Source organism: Rhipicephalus microplus, unplaced genomic scaffold (assembly GCF_043290135.1).
Source record: "Rhipicephalus microplus isolate Deutch F79 unplaced genomic scaffold, USDA_Rmic scaffold_12, whole genome shotgun sequence".
In the NCBI taxonomy this organism is placed as follows: Eukaryota; Metazoa; Arthropoda; class Arachnida; order Ixodida; family Ixodidae; genus Rhipicephalus; species Rhipicephalus microplus.
In genome coordinates, this window is record NW_027464585.1 from 23,790,107 (window position 1) to 23,805,285 (window position 15,179).

Below are 15,179 nucleotides of genomic sequence, written 5' to 3' on the forward strand. Positions count from 1 at the left end.
TAAGCACAAATTGTCGGATATCAGAAATGCGGGGCTTGAGGCCTTGGGCATTCCACTGAAATATTGAAGCTCCTTTGACCTCTTTACGAAAGGCTTGCAGAGGCGGAGCCATGGTGCCTTTCCAGACTTGATAGCACCGGCTTCAGTGCATCCACTAACTGAAGTGCACTCTTAGCAGCCGGACTGTCAATGCTAGTGCGGAGCATATGAATGGTATTCATAAGGGCCTTTACCATGGCTACTATTTATTTGTCGCGACTATCACCGCATTCTTGTTCCGAAGTGATTGTAGACGAGCGATGCGGCGGCTCAAACGGCAGGTCTATCGTTGGCAGCGCTGGCCATGCTTCAGGCGAGCCGGTGATGCTCTTGTCTTGCTTGGAGGATTTGTTGTCGACGTGTCTGGACGCTTGAGGTGTTATGCCGGTGGTCATTTGGTGAGGTTCAATCCTTGCTTCGGCACTGGGTCTCCTCAGGGGCCTCTGGCGACGAGACCGCCGGCGTCGTACTTGGGCAGCGGCCTCCCTGTGAGTTGAGCCATCCCGGACCATTTGCCTCAACACTTGCATTTCCTTTTTCATGATTGGTCAATCTTTTGATGATGCTTCGTGAGGGCCATGACAGTTTCAACATTTTTGAAGTTCTGCCTGGCAAGCGTCTGCGCTATGTGATTCTGAGCATAGCGAAGACACAGCCAGGTTTGTACAAACAGCACTGACTTGTCCTAATCCATAACATTTCGGGCATTGAAGGGGCTTTGGTACAAAGGGTCGCACTGTGTGTCGAAAATGGCCGACCTTGACTTGCGATGGAAGGCTGTCACCCTTGAACACGAGCTTCACGCAGCGTGATTTGCCAAGGCGACGAGCTTGCAGTATGGTAAGTTCTGCAGACACCTGTTTGATGCGAGCAGCAAAGTCACTTTCACTGATGGAAATGTTGACGTCGTAAATGACACCTGCTGTAGAGTCGCGGCCATCAGGTGTATATGAGCGAACATTGATGTTATCCAACATCTTGACATTGCTCAGCACTTACAATGTGCTTTCTTAAGTGACGTCTACCGCGAAGGTATTCTTACGGCCATTGATCCGCACGTCCGCGATCTCTCTCTGGGCGAGTTCCTCAAGAGACCTAGACGGGAGTTGACGATTGAGCCGGTTGAGACTATGAGCCGCCTCGAGCGGCAGAAACAGAGTTGTGTATATCGTGGGCTCTCGCCTCTTTTTTTTTAATTAAATGTATGTAACGAGAGGTTGGTGCTCTCGCGTCTTCGCTGCATTCTTATTTGTTGTTAAAGACGGCATCACTAGCCTTCTTTTTCGCTGCCGCCTTGTCACAGGCATGAAGTAGCCTTCATCGGAGCTTTCGTCGCTGGCCGTAGAGTAAATCAGCGTGTCCTCGCTGTCGGCATCACTCCTCTGCTCGGGAGGTTCTTACGCGCACAGGAGGTCCATCTTTGCAAGGTGTTACGTCACACTAAAGTTGAGCCGCTATCCCAGAGTTTCTTACACTGACTTTCACGCTTATTATTCACCTCTAGCCTGCAGTTTGTAACCTTGGGACATATCCTGCTTATTTGCCTGCACTGCATTATCCGTTTTCTTACTCGACTACTAAGAATAATTGATGACTTGATTTACTTACACTACTTGGAAAGCAGACTGTGAGTGGAGCTTCTACATACGTCGATGGCATAGAAGCCGCCTCGATGACTAAACTTGTCTGCCCATTCATTCATCTCCCTGTCACGTATTACGTATCCGACTGAAGAAACATATATATATATAAAAAACGAATAAAACTTGTAGGCTCTGTTTAGTTTCGTAACCACTGGCTCGCGCTCCAAGACGAGTGCATTAAGCTAAAAGCCCAGGCGTGCACAGGATCACTGAACCTCGTGAATGCGCCATTAAGAAATTCACGATTCAAGCAAAAAAAAATAGCAATGCTGCACTGAGATTCGAACCAAGGTCCCCACGCTTCAAAGGCGAATGTATTAACAACCGGGCAAAAAACACAGGTCTACGGGGTGTGTGCATCTTTCAACCTTATTAATGCGTTGAAGATAAATAGGCCTATGAAATAAAGGAAATCTTCGAGGCTGTGCTTATATTTGAACACACGGTGCCACACTTCAATGGTCTCAGTCACTGGGCTAAAAAAGCACACTTGCAGAAGTTAGGCCGACCTTCTTTTAGTGAAGATATTTTACCGTGTGAGCCATTTTTTCTGCCATAGATTTCTGGTTCAGTAGAGTAGCCCAATGACCGATATTCTATCTTGATTAACCTCCCTGCCTTTCTTCTTCGTTTTTCTCTCTCTCTCTCCCACATTAAGAAAAGAACAAGAGTACATAGGCGAAATTGTTCTAGTTGAAGAAAAATTCTTCTTTGTCCGGGAAACAGGACTAACTTTCCTTCAACTAGAAGATCTTTGTACCGAGAAATTCTTGCGCATTTCTTCCTTACTTTATGCTAAGAGTGTGTGGCTGTCAAATTCATTTCTCCCTTTCATAAGCCTTCGCTACCTTGCGGGGCTCCGCAGGACTCACTCGCTGTAAGAAGGCTCACCAATAAACGCACTGAATAAAAAAGTAGCACCCTTGGGTAGCTTCGTAGGACACTGTTCCACGTGAACATTTTGCGAATAAATTTCAAATACCCAAGGCATCGCTGAATAGAATGCTTCAAATTGGGGTCGTGTGTTACCTGTGCGATGTACCCAGAGTTAGGCTCATTAGAAACATCGTCTTTTTCTATCACAGAATTGCTTGTCGTGGAGCTCGCGCAAACAAACAATCCTCCAATGGCACAAGGGTACAAGAATGACGACAACAGCGACAAGCATGTCATAATCCTTCAACTTCAACTGCATTTTGAACAGGAGAAAGTGAATGACTTTAATACAGTAGGGCATAGAACAACCAATAACATCGTGATCTTATGTAATGACCTTGATTGATCTTGACACAAATATTTGCATATGCGGTTCTTCATTCGACGAGCACACTTGCCGTGGGTTTTCCTCATATCCACCTTGAAATATCATTGCGCTATTTCTTATAATATAAAACTGTCACAGTGGACTCTTTAGGCGAACACAGAATCATCACTCAGTCTAGTTGGCTGCATATCTCCATTAGCTTTTCTAATTTATGCCACGAACGAAACATTGACGAATATCGTTAAGATCATTGGAATTAAAACACAGCGTGATTAGAGCAAACCGTTCAAAGTTACACAACGTGACTCGGACTGTTGCTCAGTTTTAACTTATTTACATTTGCCACAAGTAGAGGGCTGTTTTGGTTCACATCATATCGCCAACACTGCTGTGACGACTGGACTTATAGAATGTGACATGATGGGTCCCAGGAATCGTACCTCTATCTCTTCTAACTGCGGATCAGTCAAAGCCCGCATCAGATCACGTGCCTTCGAGGACTCACAGTATGGGCGTCGGCTGACGCTTTGCAAAAAAGACAACGCAGAAATGAGGTAAATCTGACACTTGTATTGCCTGTTTTAGGAGTACTCTACAAAAAGCTTCTAACGTGTTCCAATAAGATTGCAAGTGATTTTTACCACTGTCAGCGGAGTGCTTCGTCGCAGTGCTACTTAGTTAATCTGTTTCTGAGGCCTGCGATTCTAATTGTGTGCGTTTATGCATCCGGGAAATGCACAGCACAACTGTATAGTGTTTATCTTAACGATGCTTGCGAAGTGGTGGTATGACATGGTCCCACGTCAATCTATGGACAGGGAAATAGTAGAGCACAACCGACATCGCTGTGTAGAAGCAGAGCTCGCTTTTAAAACACAGAAAGCCTAAATAATAAAACCAGCACTCTACGACGAGCATGCTTCGCAGTTTACCGTGAACCACACTGGTAGAGATAGAAGTCAGTTCTTTGAAACGTTTCGTGCTGGGCTCGATCTTCACCGAAGCGTGACTTACTCTGTGCGGTAACGTACACGCACTGTGGAGTGAATACAGACTAGATGCAATATCTTCGCACGAGTGTCCATATATGCTGTATTCTTCTCTGTTAGACGCGAGGAACGGTTAGCGAGACGTCCGCGTAAACAGGAGTGCAAACGGGTGTTTCAAGGCACGGGCCATGGCATGCCACTGAAGTCCGCCGGTCCACCAAGTCCAGCTTCAGCTTCCAGCAAGCTCGTGATGACCGCCATGGCCGCCTTGTTGTTTTCTTCACTGTTGCCCTGGCTTCCGGCAGTCAGGATGTCCCGTTCAGCTGTTCACCACGTGAAGCTGTTCACCAGGTCCAGATCTAGAATGAAGAAGCTGAACGTAAAACTACAGGCGAGATATCTTACTGAGGTAAAAATACGCGAGTGGATCACAGTCTTATTTTAGCGAGCAATTGTTGATGCACTTGTTTCACGTATTTGCTATTGCATATTTCTTGTGCCGTTATAATTGTTCGTGACCCTTTAACAAACTTGGGTTCCAGGATGCAAGTAAAGCGTCGTTCAAAAAATAAGAATGCAAAGAAAACTGTCACTTCTGCATTGGAAGCGAAAGAAGTAGCCACCGTGAGAGCTATATAGACAATGATGGTATTACACGTCGTGTAAAGAGTCTTTGTTCGATATGATTTTTTTCAGCCAATACTACTAATTATAATACTTCTTGGGGTTCAACGTCCCAAAACCACCATATGACTATTAGAGACATCGTATTGTGATGGGGTCCAGAAATTTCGACGACCTGGGCTCTTTAAGTGAAACTAAATCTAAGCACACGGGCCTCAAGCATTTTCACCTCTATCTAAAATGCAGCCGCCGCGGCCTGGCTTTGATCCCGCGACCTGCCGGTCAGTAGCCGAGTGCCTTAGCCATTACACCACCGTGGTGGGTTTGTTTAGCCATTAAAACACGTCTTCTCAAGGCTTGATGATTCTCGGCATGTGACCATGCACTCAACAAAACTCTAGTCATCACACACTGCGCATACTAATTTCAGTCGCTTTCCAATATTCATAACTGATCAGCACACCGCATCACAAGCTGGCTTCATTATGACATAGGGCGAAAACCAGTATTGTGCTAACATCGAACGTATGGTGCTGTCTTAAAATGTACTGTCCGAGAAATTATGAGTACTTGTGGTCTTTACCTGCTGGCCTCTAAAAATAAAAATATAATTTGGGTAGCCCATTATTTGGGTAACCCATTCATTCAAAGTGCTCTCCATCTTCGGTGGAGAGCGCTTCGAATGAATATTCACTCAATAGTGTGCGCTCCTTTCTTCCCTACCCAAGACAAAAATATTGCGCCTGATCAAGCACTGCAGGCGATTTAATAGCGTCATACAATCGTTTTAGATTTCAGCGGAGTAAAATGTCACTGCGCCCTTCTAAGCAGCCGTTACGTATTTTCGACTGCAATTAGCGAGTGGATATGACGAAAAAAAGGAGTGCTCACCAAATAATCTAAATGTGACAGTGCTCCCCACCTGCTTTATAGCGTATTATTCTAAGCAGTAAACTTTCGTGATCTGTTTTAAACTCCAGGACATATATCTTCACAAAATTGCAAGTTACCTTGTCCCAACTATATTAGAAACTATATCCTGGGTTGCTTCTGAGAGTTGTGACAATTAAGTGTCACGAAGCTCAGCATTTAAAGGCGTTTGAAGCAGTTAGAGCGTTCTTCAAGAAGTATTTTGTCCGCTTCTAGATAAAGTAGATTCCATAAAGGTTCGTTCCCGTTAAATAAAGGTGTTCCAATTTATACTTCCAATACTCAGTATTGGAAGTATACAACTCTCTAAACTATTTACAAAACTAATAGTTTGTAAAATTAAGGCGACATTATAGTTAAATCAACCACAGAATCAAGCAGAATTTTGTACAGGCTACTCTACAATAGACCATATTCATACTATGAATCAGGTAATTGAGAAATGCGCGGAATACAAGCCAGCCATATATACATAGCTTTCATAGATTACGACAAGGCATTTGACTCAATAGAGACATCAGCAGCAATGCACGCACCAGGACATCGAAGAACATAACATAAACATACTGGAAGAAATCTGCAGTGCATCCACCACTGCCATGGTTCTCCATGAAAAAAGCGAAATAATCACAATAAAACGCCAGGACTGCGCGGAAGGCCCAGCACAGCACAGCGAAAGCTAGAAGAACGCCCTTCCAGAGCTTTTTCTAGACACTCATCGCGGAACTGCCGCAAGCACACTTGCTTAATACCCACTGCAGCACAAATATTAAGAAATTTTGGGAGGTAGGCCGGCATCTGCTATACTATTTTTCGTCATTCATCTGAGAAGCGTGGTATCCGCTTAACTATTGTGAGGAATTTTGTGACAATTGTTCATGCAGTGGCTGACGACGATTAGGAATGATGTGTGAAGTGGGTACGCGGCACACTTAATAGGTGATTAAGAACATGCTTTTGTAGTGAATTGGTGGAGCATTGGACGACCCATTCGTTACACTTTTCGCATTGAGCGGCGACTGGCTATTTTTTCTCTGTTTTAAAACGCTTTATCAGTCGTATTAACGCAATTGCTTTTCCGACATCAAGCCTGCCGAAGGCAAGTTTGCCAACAAGTCGCAAATACCGCCGTGGCTCAGTGGTAAAATACTGGGTTGGCACAGAGCAGCCGCGGGCTCGAGCCCCACTGTGTCATTGGTAAGAGGTTTCCTTTTTTAATTTCGTGAGATGTGTTTACGAGCACCGGCGGCGGTGACGGACAACTACAGCGCTTCGCGTGACCGAAGTTGTGATCTCAAAACAACTTTCGCTATAAAACAAGGGTGTAAGGTAGGAAGACACGATCTCTCGGGAGCTCTTCACCGCGTGCCTACTGGCCCGATACAATTGTTTATTGTTTACAGGAGTTTTCGACGACCCTAGATTGGCAAGAGCTAGAGGAAGAGTTAATAGAGAATACCTGTGATTCGTTGATGACATAACCTTGGGAACAAATTGCAGCTCATGATTGCTGAACTTGACACGACAGTAGGTCTGATAATTATTATGCACAAAAATAACGTACAACATTCTCGGCAGAGAATAGCACTTCGCGATAGGTGGAGAGACACTGGAAGTTGTAAAGATATGTCTACTAAAAACAGGCAGTAACCGCGAAGCCAAACCACGAGAGTGAAATAACTAGAAGATTAAGAATAAAATGGATCACATCCGGCAAGCATTCACGAAGCATGAATGGTAATATGCCACTAACTCTCAAGAGAAATGTATATAAGAGCTGAATCTTGCCAGTATTTATACCTACGGAGCAGAAAAGTGGAGGCTTACAGAGAGGGTTCAGCATAAATTGAGGACTACACAGCGAGCGACGGAAAGGAAAATGATGGATGTAACCTTAGGAGACAAGAAGAGAGCAGAGTGGGTCAGGGAACAAACCAGGGTTAAGGATATCACAGTTGAAACCGAGAAGAAGAACTGGACATGGACCGGCCTTGTAGAACGTAGGCAGAATAACCGTTGGTCATTAGGGGAAATCACTGGATTCTCAGAAAAGGCTAACGCACGAATGGGAGACAGAAAGTTAGGTGGGCCGATGATATTAAAGGGACTCTGAAACACTTTTTCAACTAACAGTTGAATTAAGGCACTGGAAGAGCTTATTGCCGCACGAATTCAACACCGCAAAAATTTTAGGAATCCGTCCAGTACGAGTGGAGTTACAATGATTTACCGCATGCTGCAGTTGCATTCTATCTTTTCTCGTCCCATGAAAAGCACTGAAAGGTAAGCAGGGAGAGATGGCATGGGCAAAGAAAATTAGTCACGCGCAGCTCGTGACCTTGAGTACTTTTTTTCTTTTCTTTTTTTCTTCGAATGCGCGGCTTTTTAGTGTGCGTACGAATGGACATGTAGCGACCTCCTGTGGCCGAGCGCGACATGTCGCGCTCTGTAACGACCGAGTGCGACATGTTCAAATCAGCCAATGGCTGACAGATAGTTTTTTACTAGTGATTTTTGAGCGTCCTTCGTCATTTGTCGAGACAAAAGAATGCAATTTTCAGCTGAGTTTGATAATTTATTGTCTATTCGTGGCCGCATACTGCCATATATTATTGGGCTTGCGTGTTCTTGAAGCCTCTTCTACCGATCGGCCTAGTTTTCTGACTATGCTCAAAAAGTGTTGCAGGGCCGCTCTAAAATATTCACAGGTATAACGCGGCAACGAAAAGCACAAGGCCGGGTTGATTGGTGGATCATGGGAGAGGGCGTTGCCCTGCAGTAGGCGTAGCCAGGCTGATGATGATGACACAGTATTCGTTAGTAATTTTTGAAGCCCTCTGCTTTCCCAGAGGTTCTAACGATATTCTTTGCGTTGCAGTCGATAAGTGATTGAAATGATGGTGCACTCTGTATACCTTAACAACACAACAGCGTCAAAGACATTACACGATTCCTCGGAGTCAGTGGTGATGATTCGGTTGGTCGATCTGTCCATCCATCCATTCGCCCGTCTGTCCGTCAAACCCCCACGTTTATAATCAACTATAAAAATACCTTACCACCATCTAGTGATATTATACACAATTTTACTTCTAGGCGCAGACCCCATCTAGTGAGCAATTCATAAAGTATAGCTGCCTACGTACTATGCTATTGACGGAAGCGATTCTACCACCAAGTTGATGTTCACGATGAAAGAGTTTGTGCCCCTACCTGTTTAACTATTTAACCTATATTCTACTGTGTCAGTAGTGAGTGATATGCATTTGTTAATATGTTTATTAGATTTCCGCTGTTACTCTACGTGAAAATGTTAGTTTTTGTGATGTAAAAATGTGAAAATGTAAATAGGTTCCTAAACACTGAGCTTTTGCGCATAATTATTGATGTGTACATAAAAAATAACTTTTTTAAAACAAAGTCATTAACGTTGGCCGTCCTCGAAGGGATCAGGACAAGCTACGGCTTTCCCTTAGCCGCGTGCGTATTGTGCTCTAAAGCGTGCACAGTTTCTTATGAACACAAAGTAAATCAGAAAATGATGTCACATTAATCGAAATAGTTCATCTACTGCTTTTAAAAGACAGAAGCACGCTTTGATGACAAGTGAAATAAAAGAGCATGGTGTAACTTGAAGCCGCGTATTTGAGGAGGTACCATGCGTGTTCAGCACATGCTAGACTAAACATGGAGGAACAGTTGGCAAATGATTTGAGTTTACGCTTGTGAATGTCGCCCAGGTGTGCGTGCGTGCCTCACACATCTACGACCATGTTTGCCGTCTGGTGATAGCCCCCTACGCTTGTGTGTGTCGGTTTAAATACTTTGCGTTAGCACTATTCACGTTGATTATGAACGCAATTATTTTAAACAGACACACAAGTGTGGGTGATTGTAACCGTACCATATGGCAAACACGGTCGTAAATGTGAGAGGCACGCACGCGTGCACACGTGCGCGAATGCTGTTAATGCCCTTCAAAAGCGCAAGTACACACAGTTGGACTGTTTAAGCTGGAGGCTGCAATGCAGGACAAAAAACGGCATAAACAACTACACCGAGCACTATCGTAAAGGTTGTCTTGTTTGTTTTCTCTCACCTCGACTGCATTTTCTTTTCTGTCTCACGCAGACTCTACGTGCCTTTGAGCCCGTTTCTCCTGCAGATATATGGCCTCCAACGTTGCTAAGCGGCGCCTAGATACGACCAGGAACTCGGAAGATTAGAACTTCACGACGTTTACGAGTAACTGTAAGTTACCGTAGGCGCATCCCGCGGCCGCTTCTGGGTTGAAAGGTTTTCCACTCTTTGTGCTCAACGTTCTGCTCGACATCACCGTCTACTGGGAAGCGAGCCTATGGTTCGGCATCACGGTCTTGTCATCCGGCACACGTAATGGTGACACTATCATCATCGTTGGCAGAGCCCTGAGACGTTTCCGTGCTACGCAAGCAAAAGTTAGCGGAGCTCAACGACATTTCTTATCTCTTACGACGACGTGACTAGCAGGATGACTGTGCATTCCTCAGCACCGGACCAGTCACTGGACACCGTGACGCTCAAAGAACTGTGTCGAGATGAAATGGCCCTCAGGAAGGAAGGAGGAAGGAAGCGACAAATTGGAGACGGCAGGGAGGTTGACCAGAAAGACATCCGGTCGGCTATCTTACACTGGGGGACTAGGGAAGGGGACAAGAAAAATGAGAAAGAGGAAAGATAAGGAAAAGAAAAAAGGAGAGATAGTGATTTCACTGCAGCGTGTAGATGTTCGCCACAAGACAGAGGCATTCACACAAACACGTCTTTCTCAAGAAACACAGCAGGGCTTTCACTGCCTTGTGGGTTGTCGAGGAATGTGCACACTGCTTTACAAGCACCTGCACAGAAAGACGCCGATCATCCAGTCACCGCGTTGCATTGGCACGTACTTGTCTGTCTGAGACCAATCGAAGACAGTGGCATAGAAGGTGTTCGATATTTTCATCGGTGCCGCTAACATCGCATGCCGCACTGTCGGTCCTTCTGATTAACGTGCTATAAACTTTCGTGCAACAACTCCCAGCCAAAGGCGATAGAGAAGCGAAGCTTCACGTCGATGTAGGCCTGAGGGAAGCTGGATTTGTAGTGAAGGGTCAAGCTCGTGCAGTCTTGTACGTCATACGCTTGGTGCTTTCCGCTCGGTCGGTGTGAGATTGTGGGCCAGTTGACGAATCTGCATCGCCGCGTCCGCTCATGAGAGCGGAATCAGAACGCTTTTTGCTTTTTCGTGTTACTTGTGAGCAGCATGGTCTGCAGAATAATTTTCGCTTATACCCCCAATGCCCAGGTAACCATTGAAAGACGATGGCGTGGACTTTTTGTATTAAGAGGTGGTGAAGTTTTATGGTTTGGTAGGTCAACTGGTCGTGGCATCCGCGTAGGAAAAACTGACCTTAGACACTGTATTGCTGGTTTTGAGTCAGAAAACACAGCCCCTTGACTTGGTCTTTTTTCAGAACTGATGAGTTCCAGTGCACTACGCAAAGCCTCGAGTTCTACGGTCGTAGACGTCGTCGCATGTGAAGTCTTAAAGCGCCGAGTTACCCCTTGGGATGGTATAACCGCTGCTCCACCTAAACTGGACGGCGTATCGAGCTATCCGTGTAAATGTGCACGTGGTTACGATAGCTTTGTTCCAGTAGAAATAGACTTGGTTGTTTTAGGGCATGTGTCGGTAAGTATGATTTTCTCCGCATTCCTGGGAAACTCGCGGCCGGCTCAAGCTCCAAGGAGGAAGCAGTGGCTTTGATGCAGGTGGGTACGCCTCACTAAACGATGAGCGATGCTTGCAGACAGTGGCACCGTATGTCGTGCGGGGCCTCTCAGCAGCGAGGCTCACCAGGTGGTGGGAAGGGGTTCTGGCATAATGCCTGAGGTGCATGCGCATTGTCTCGGTAATAATATGCGTCCTGATTGAGTGATCTTTAGTGATGGCAAAGGTTTCAGCTGTCGAAGCACTGTGGGGGTAATCCAAGGCTTATTTTAAGTGCTTGGGCTTGAATGCTCTGAATTGTGCGCAGGTTGGTCTTTCCGGTGTTAGATACTTCAGGTAAGCTGCAGTGTATCGCAAGAAACCGATAAACAATGCTCTTTACGGTTGTAGCATAGATGGTATGGGCATTTTTCATTTCTTTCTTGCAAAGAATTTGAACATGTGATATGTTGCAATAATCCGCTTCTTCACATAGTTCACGTGTGGAGTCCACGACATGTTTCTGTCCATCATTATCCCCAAGAACCTGTGGCTTCTGCTGACCGATATGTCTTCCCCGTTAATCGATATGCTGTAAGCAGACATCGGTTTCCGCGTGAACGCTACCATTGCACATTTTCCGCGGGAGTCATCGAGACCTTGTTTACGAAGGTAGCATGATGTCGTTGTATTAGCCTTCTAAAGTCGTGCGCGTAGCTGATGCCTTGTCACACCTGATGTTCAAATGCCGAAGTCGTCCGCGTAGATAGAAAGTTGTGCAGTGGTAGTTGCTCGACCAGTCCAATCAGGGTTAGATTTAGAAGTGTACGATTCATATTTGGAAACTGGAGTAATTGGGTGCCGGCGTGGACGAGGCCACTATTGGACAGGCACAATAAGGTACCCGAAGACTAATATGCGCTGCGTTTTGTTACCACACGCTTTCCCGGCACTAGCCTTCAAGAGCACCCTATGCCTCGCCACCAGGTGTTGGTGAATACGCTCTCCCTCTTGGCCATGCAATATGCCCGAGAAAGTGCACGTTGCCCCTGATGCACCACGTGAGAGCTGTGGTCAACGGTCGCGGCTCCAATTAGGGTGGATTACGTGGGGGGCGCCCAACTGCCCACACTGTTCCGGCACAGACCCTTGTCCAGACGACGAGGACTGCTCCCCAAGCTGGATTACATGGGCTCGCCTTCTCGTCCAGCCCAGTGTTTCAGCGTTCTCACAAGGAACACAATCCCACGTTGAGCCTTCCAGGATTACAGGTTCTTACCAAATTACCCGGCCCTGCCAGCACAGTTCTGTTGTACAAACATTGGTGGCAATCTTTCTCGGATGGAGGCAGAGTAGCCGGTCCACAAGCATCTACGACCACAAAGGTAATCATTGATGATGGAAGTTGGTCGTCGAGATGCATGACTAAGCGCCAACGGGAATGCTTCCACGCTAAGCGCTGCTGTAGCTGTCAATGGACGTTGCCAAATTTATTGTATATACTTAAAATATTTCTTCTTAAAGTACTTTTTTAAAGACAGGTTTTACTTTCGTGTGCTACTGATTTCTCCATCATCCATGGTTCTTTAAGTATTCCGAGCCCTTTCACAAATATTGGTCATTAGCTTAATAAATAGAATATAATGACGTAATGCCCCACCGCGGTGGTCTAGTGGCTAAGGTACTCGGCTGCTGACCCGCAGGTTGTGGGATGAAATTCCGGCTGCGGCGGCTGCATTTCCGATGGAGGGGGAAATGTTGTAGGCCCGTGTGCTCAGATTTGGGCGGACGTTAAAGAACCCCAGATGGTCGAAATTTCCGGAGCCTTCCACTACGGCGTCTCTCATAATCATATGTTGGTTTTGTGACGTTAAACTTCACATATCAATCAATCAATATTGACGTAATATTTGAATATTTTTAAAATGTAATCGAATGACCACAGCATTACAGCAAAATCTTTACAAATCTGCAGATTAGTAAATACATGAGTGATGTTCACTCACCACTAGAAATGCCCACGATGTCACTGGGTAGAAGTTGGAGGCCACAGGGATACGTTCCAGCCTCCTGATGCAAATGATAGAGCGACGTAACATTATAGTCACCTAACACCTGTTAATTACGGTTTATAAATCTGAAATTCAATGAAAAGCCAAGACCGGGATCTTTTTCAAGCAGGGAGCCTGCTTTCCTGAAAGGCAGCTTCACGTCAAGGAACATATTTATAACCGAACTTGCCAAATGATTATTATTAAGAAGGAGGAATAAAGTTCCTTGAGAACCAGGAGCTTGAGTGGCACAGCCTGCCAATTGGGGAGCCTCCGCCACTTCTCAGTCTCTGGTTGGCCCACAACTAAAAATTGATAACTGAAATTTTACTCTATTTATTGTGGCACTTTAAATGCTACACAAACAAGTTAATTACAAAATATTTACCGCGTCAACGTGACAAAAGTTGGAATTACGCACATCTCGTTTAGGATATAGCTTAGTGTAAAATAGAAGAAACAGTATACCCTAAAGTGCATTTAGCTAGGCTATTTTTGACACCATACAAAAATTTAATGTCTTGTTACTGATGCACGTGGTTTTGTCGCCTGGTCTAACTGTCCTTAGATTATTGCGTTCTGCTACCTTTAAGCCAGGAAGCAGAAAAAAAAGAAACCAAGGAAAAGAGAAAGAGAGAGAGAGAAAAGAATCCCCGTCCTCACTCAATCGCACGCTCACGCGCTCGCACTACAACTTTTGCTGCCTCATTTTTTCTTCGCACAGCAGTGGAATGGAATGGCCTTCCCTGCGACATTGCAGCCATCACTTGTTCACCAACGTTTGCGCAAAACATGAATTCATATTGTTTGTCAGAAGATCACTCTCTGTAACCTCCACTTGTTAACCCACCCTTTATGTATAATAACCCCATCACCGGTACTTTAAGGTAATAAAGTGAAGTGAAGTTAATAAAAAGAAAAATAGATAAATGAGGAAATAGAGAGAGAAAGATTGTCTTTTACTCTGTAAGTGCCTTTACACATTGCCTTTCGTCATACAGCATGTAATCAACCTCATTTGTGCAAATATATGCGTGTCCACTTAAGTTTAACCTGCAGGATAAAAATAAACTTGTATGGAATCCCCGAGTCATACTTTCTTTCGATGCTGCGTAGCCCATTGGATTTGGTGTAGAAGAGTTCGCCGCTCTGCACGCTGCTGGCGAACCGGCACACGATCTCCTTGCCCTTGTGGTCACCGCGAGCGGCACCAGCCCCAGCAACCATTCGAATTCGATCGTGTCCTCATTCTCGAATAGGCGAACCACCCAACCCAGACACGGAGCGTAGCGCTGGTGCAACTCCTGCACCTGCATGCGAGGTGGGTGCGGAGCAGCGGGAGCCTTGTGCATTGAACGTTGCACCTGAGTGTGTGTCATATTATGCGTACAGCCTCTCTAGCTCTGCAGCCTAATACGTAAACATGGTGAATTTTTATTTTTTACCGTAAATAATTATTTGTTTTTCATGACCTTTTCAAATAAGGAGTAATTTTAACCTTTAATAATCGAGAGATTTTCGGCTCTTTTCACAGACAGTGGAAATAGGAAGTGAGGGCCGCCTATCTAAAATAAACCGCATAACGCCAAAATTAAGGGCAGTGACTTGAAGCAAATCACATGGTGAGTCAAATTTAAGCTCTAACAGCACACGTGGAGCCTCAAGTCCACTCGCATAACTGAAGTTTACAAAAAATGTAGTTATATATAGATAGATACTAATGGTAAATATCATTTCATGACACAAAGAAACGTCCATGCCTGAGAAAGTTCAAAACGTCAATATTGTATGCCGCAGCTCTTTAGCACTGAAGGAACTAAGGCGAACGTAGCACACGATAATCGTCACCAGTGGCACGTTCTGGAACACGGTGACTTAGTAAGACCCAAGAACCAATAATGTCAAGTG

The 15,179-nt window shown here is 45.2% G+C and overlaps 1 protein-coding gene across 4 annotated transcripts in view; it reads right to left on the bottom strand.

The window, feature by feature from the left end:
* Nucleotides 1-15,179, bottom strand: part of LOC119166698 (uncharacterized) — a 133,047-nt gene that overhangs the window by 55,946 nt on the left and 61,922 nt on the right. For 3 of the 4 annotated variants that reach the window (XR_012888464.1, XM_075882413.1, XM_075882412.1), the window contains 2 exons: nt 13,227-13,290; nt 2,852-4,294 (listed from right to left, as the gene is read on the bottom strand). The exons of the other annotated variant lie outside the window; for it this stretch is intronic. Coding sequence is in view for 2 of the 3 variants with exons in the window: in XM_075882413.1 (XP_075738528.1) it covers nt 4,263-4,294; nt 13,227-13,290 (96 nt within the window). In the remaining variant the exon portion in view is untranslated. Of the gene's footprint in view, nt 1-2,851; nt 4,295-13,226; nt 13,291-15,179 lie in introns of those variants that run through there. 4 annotated transcript variants of the gene reach the window in all.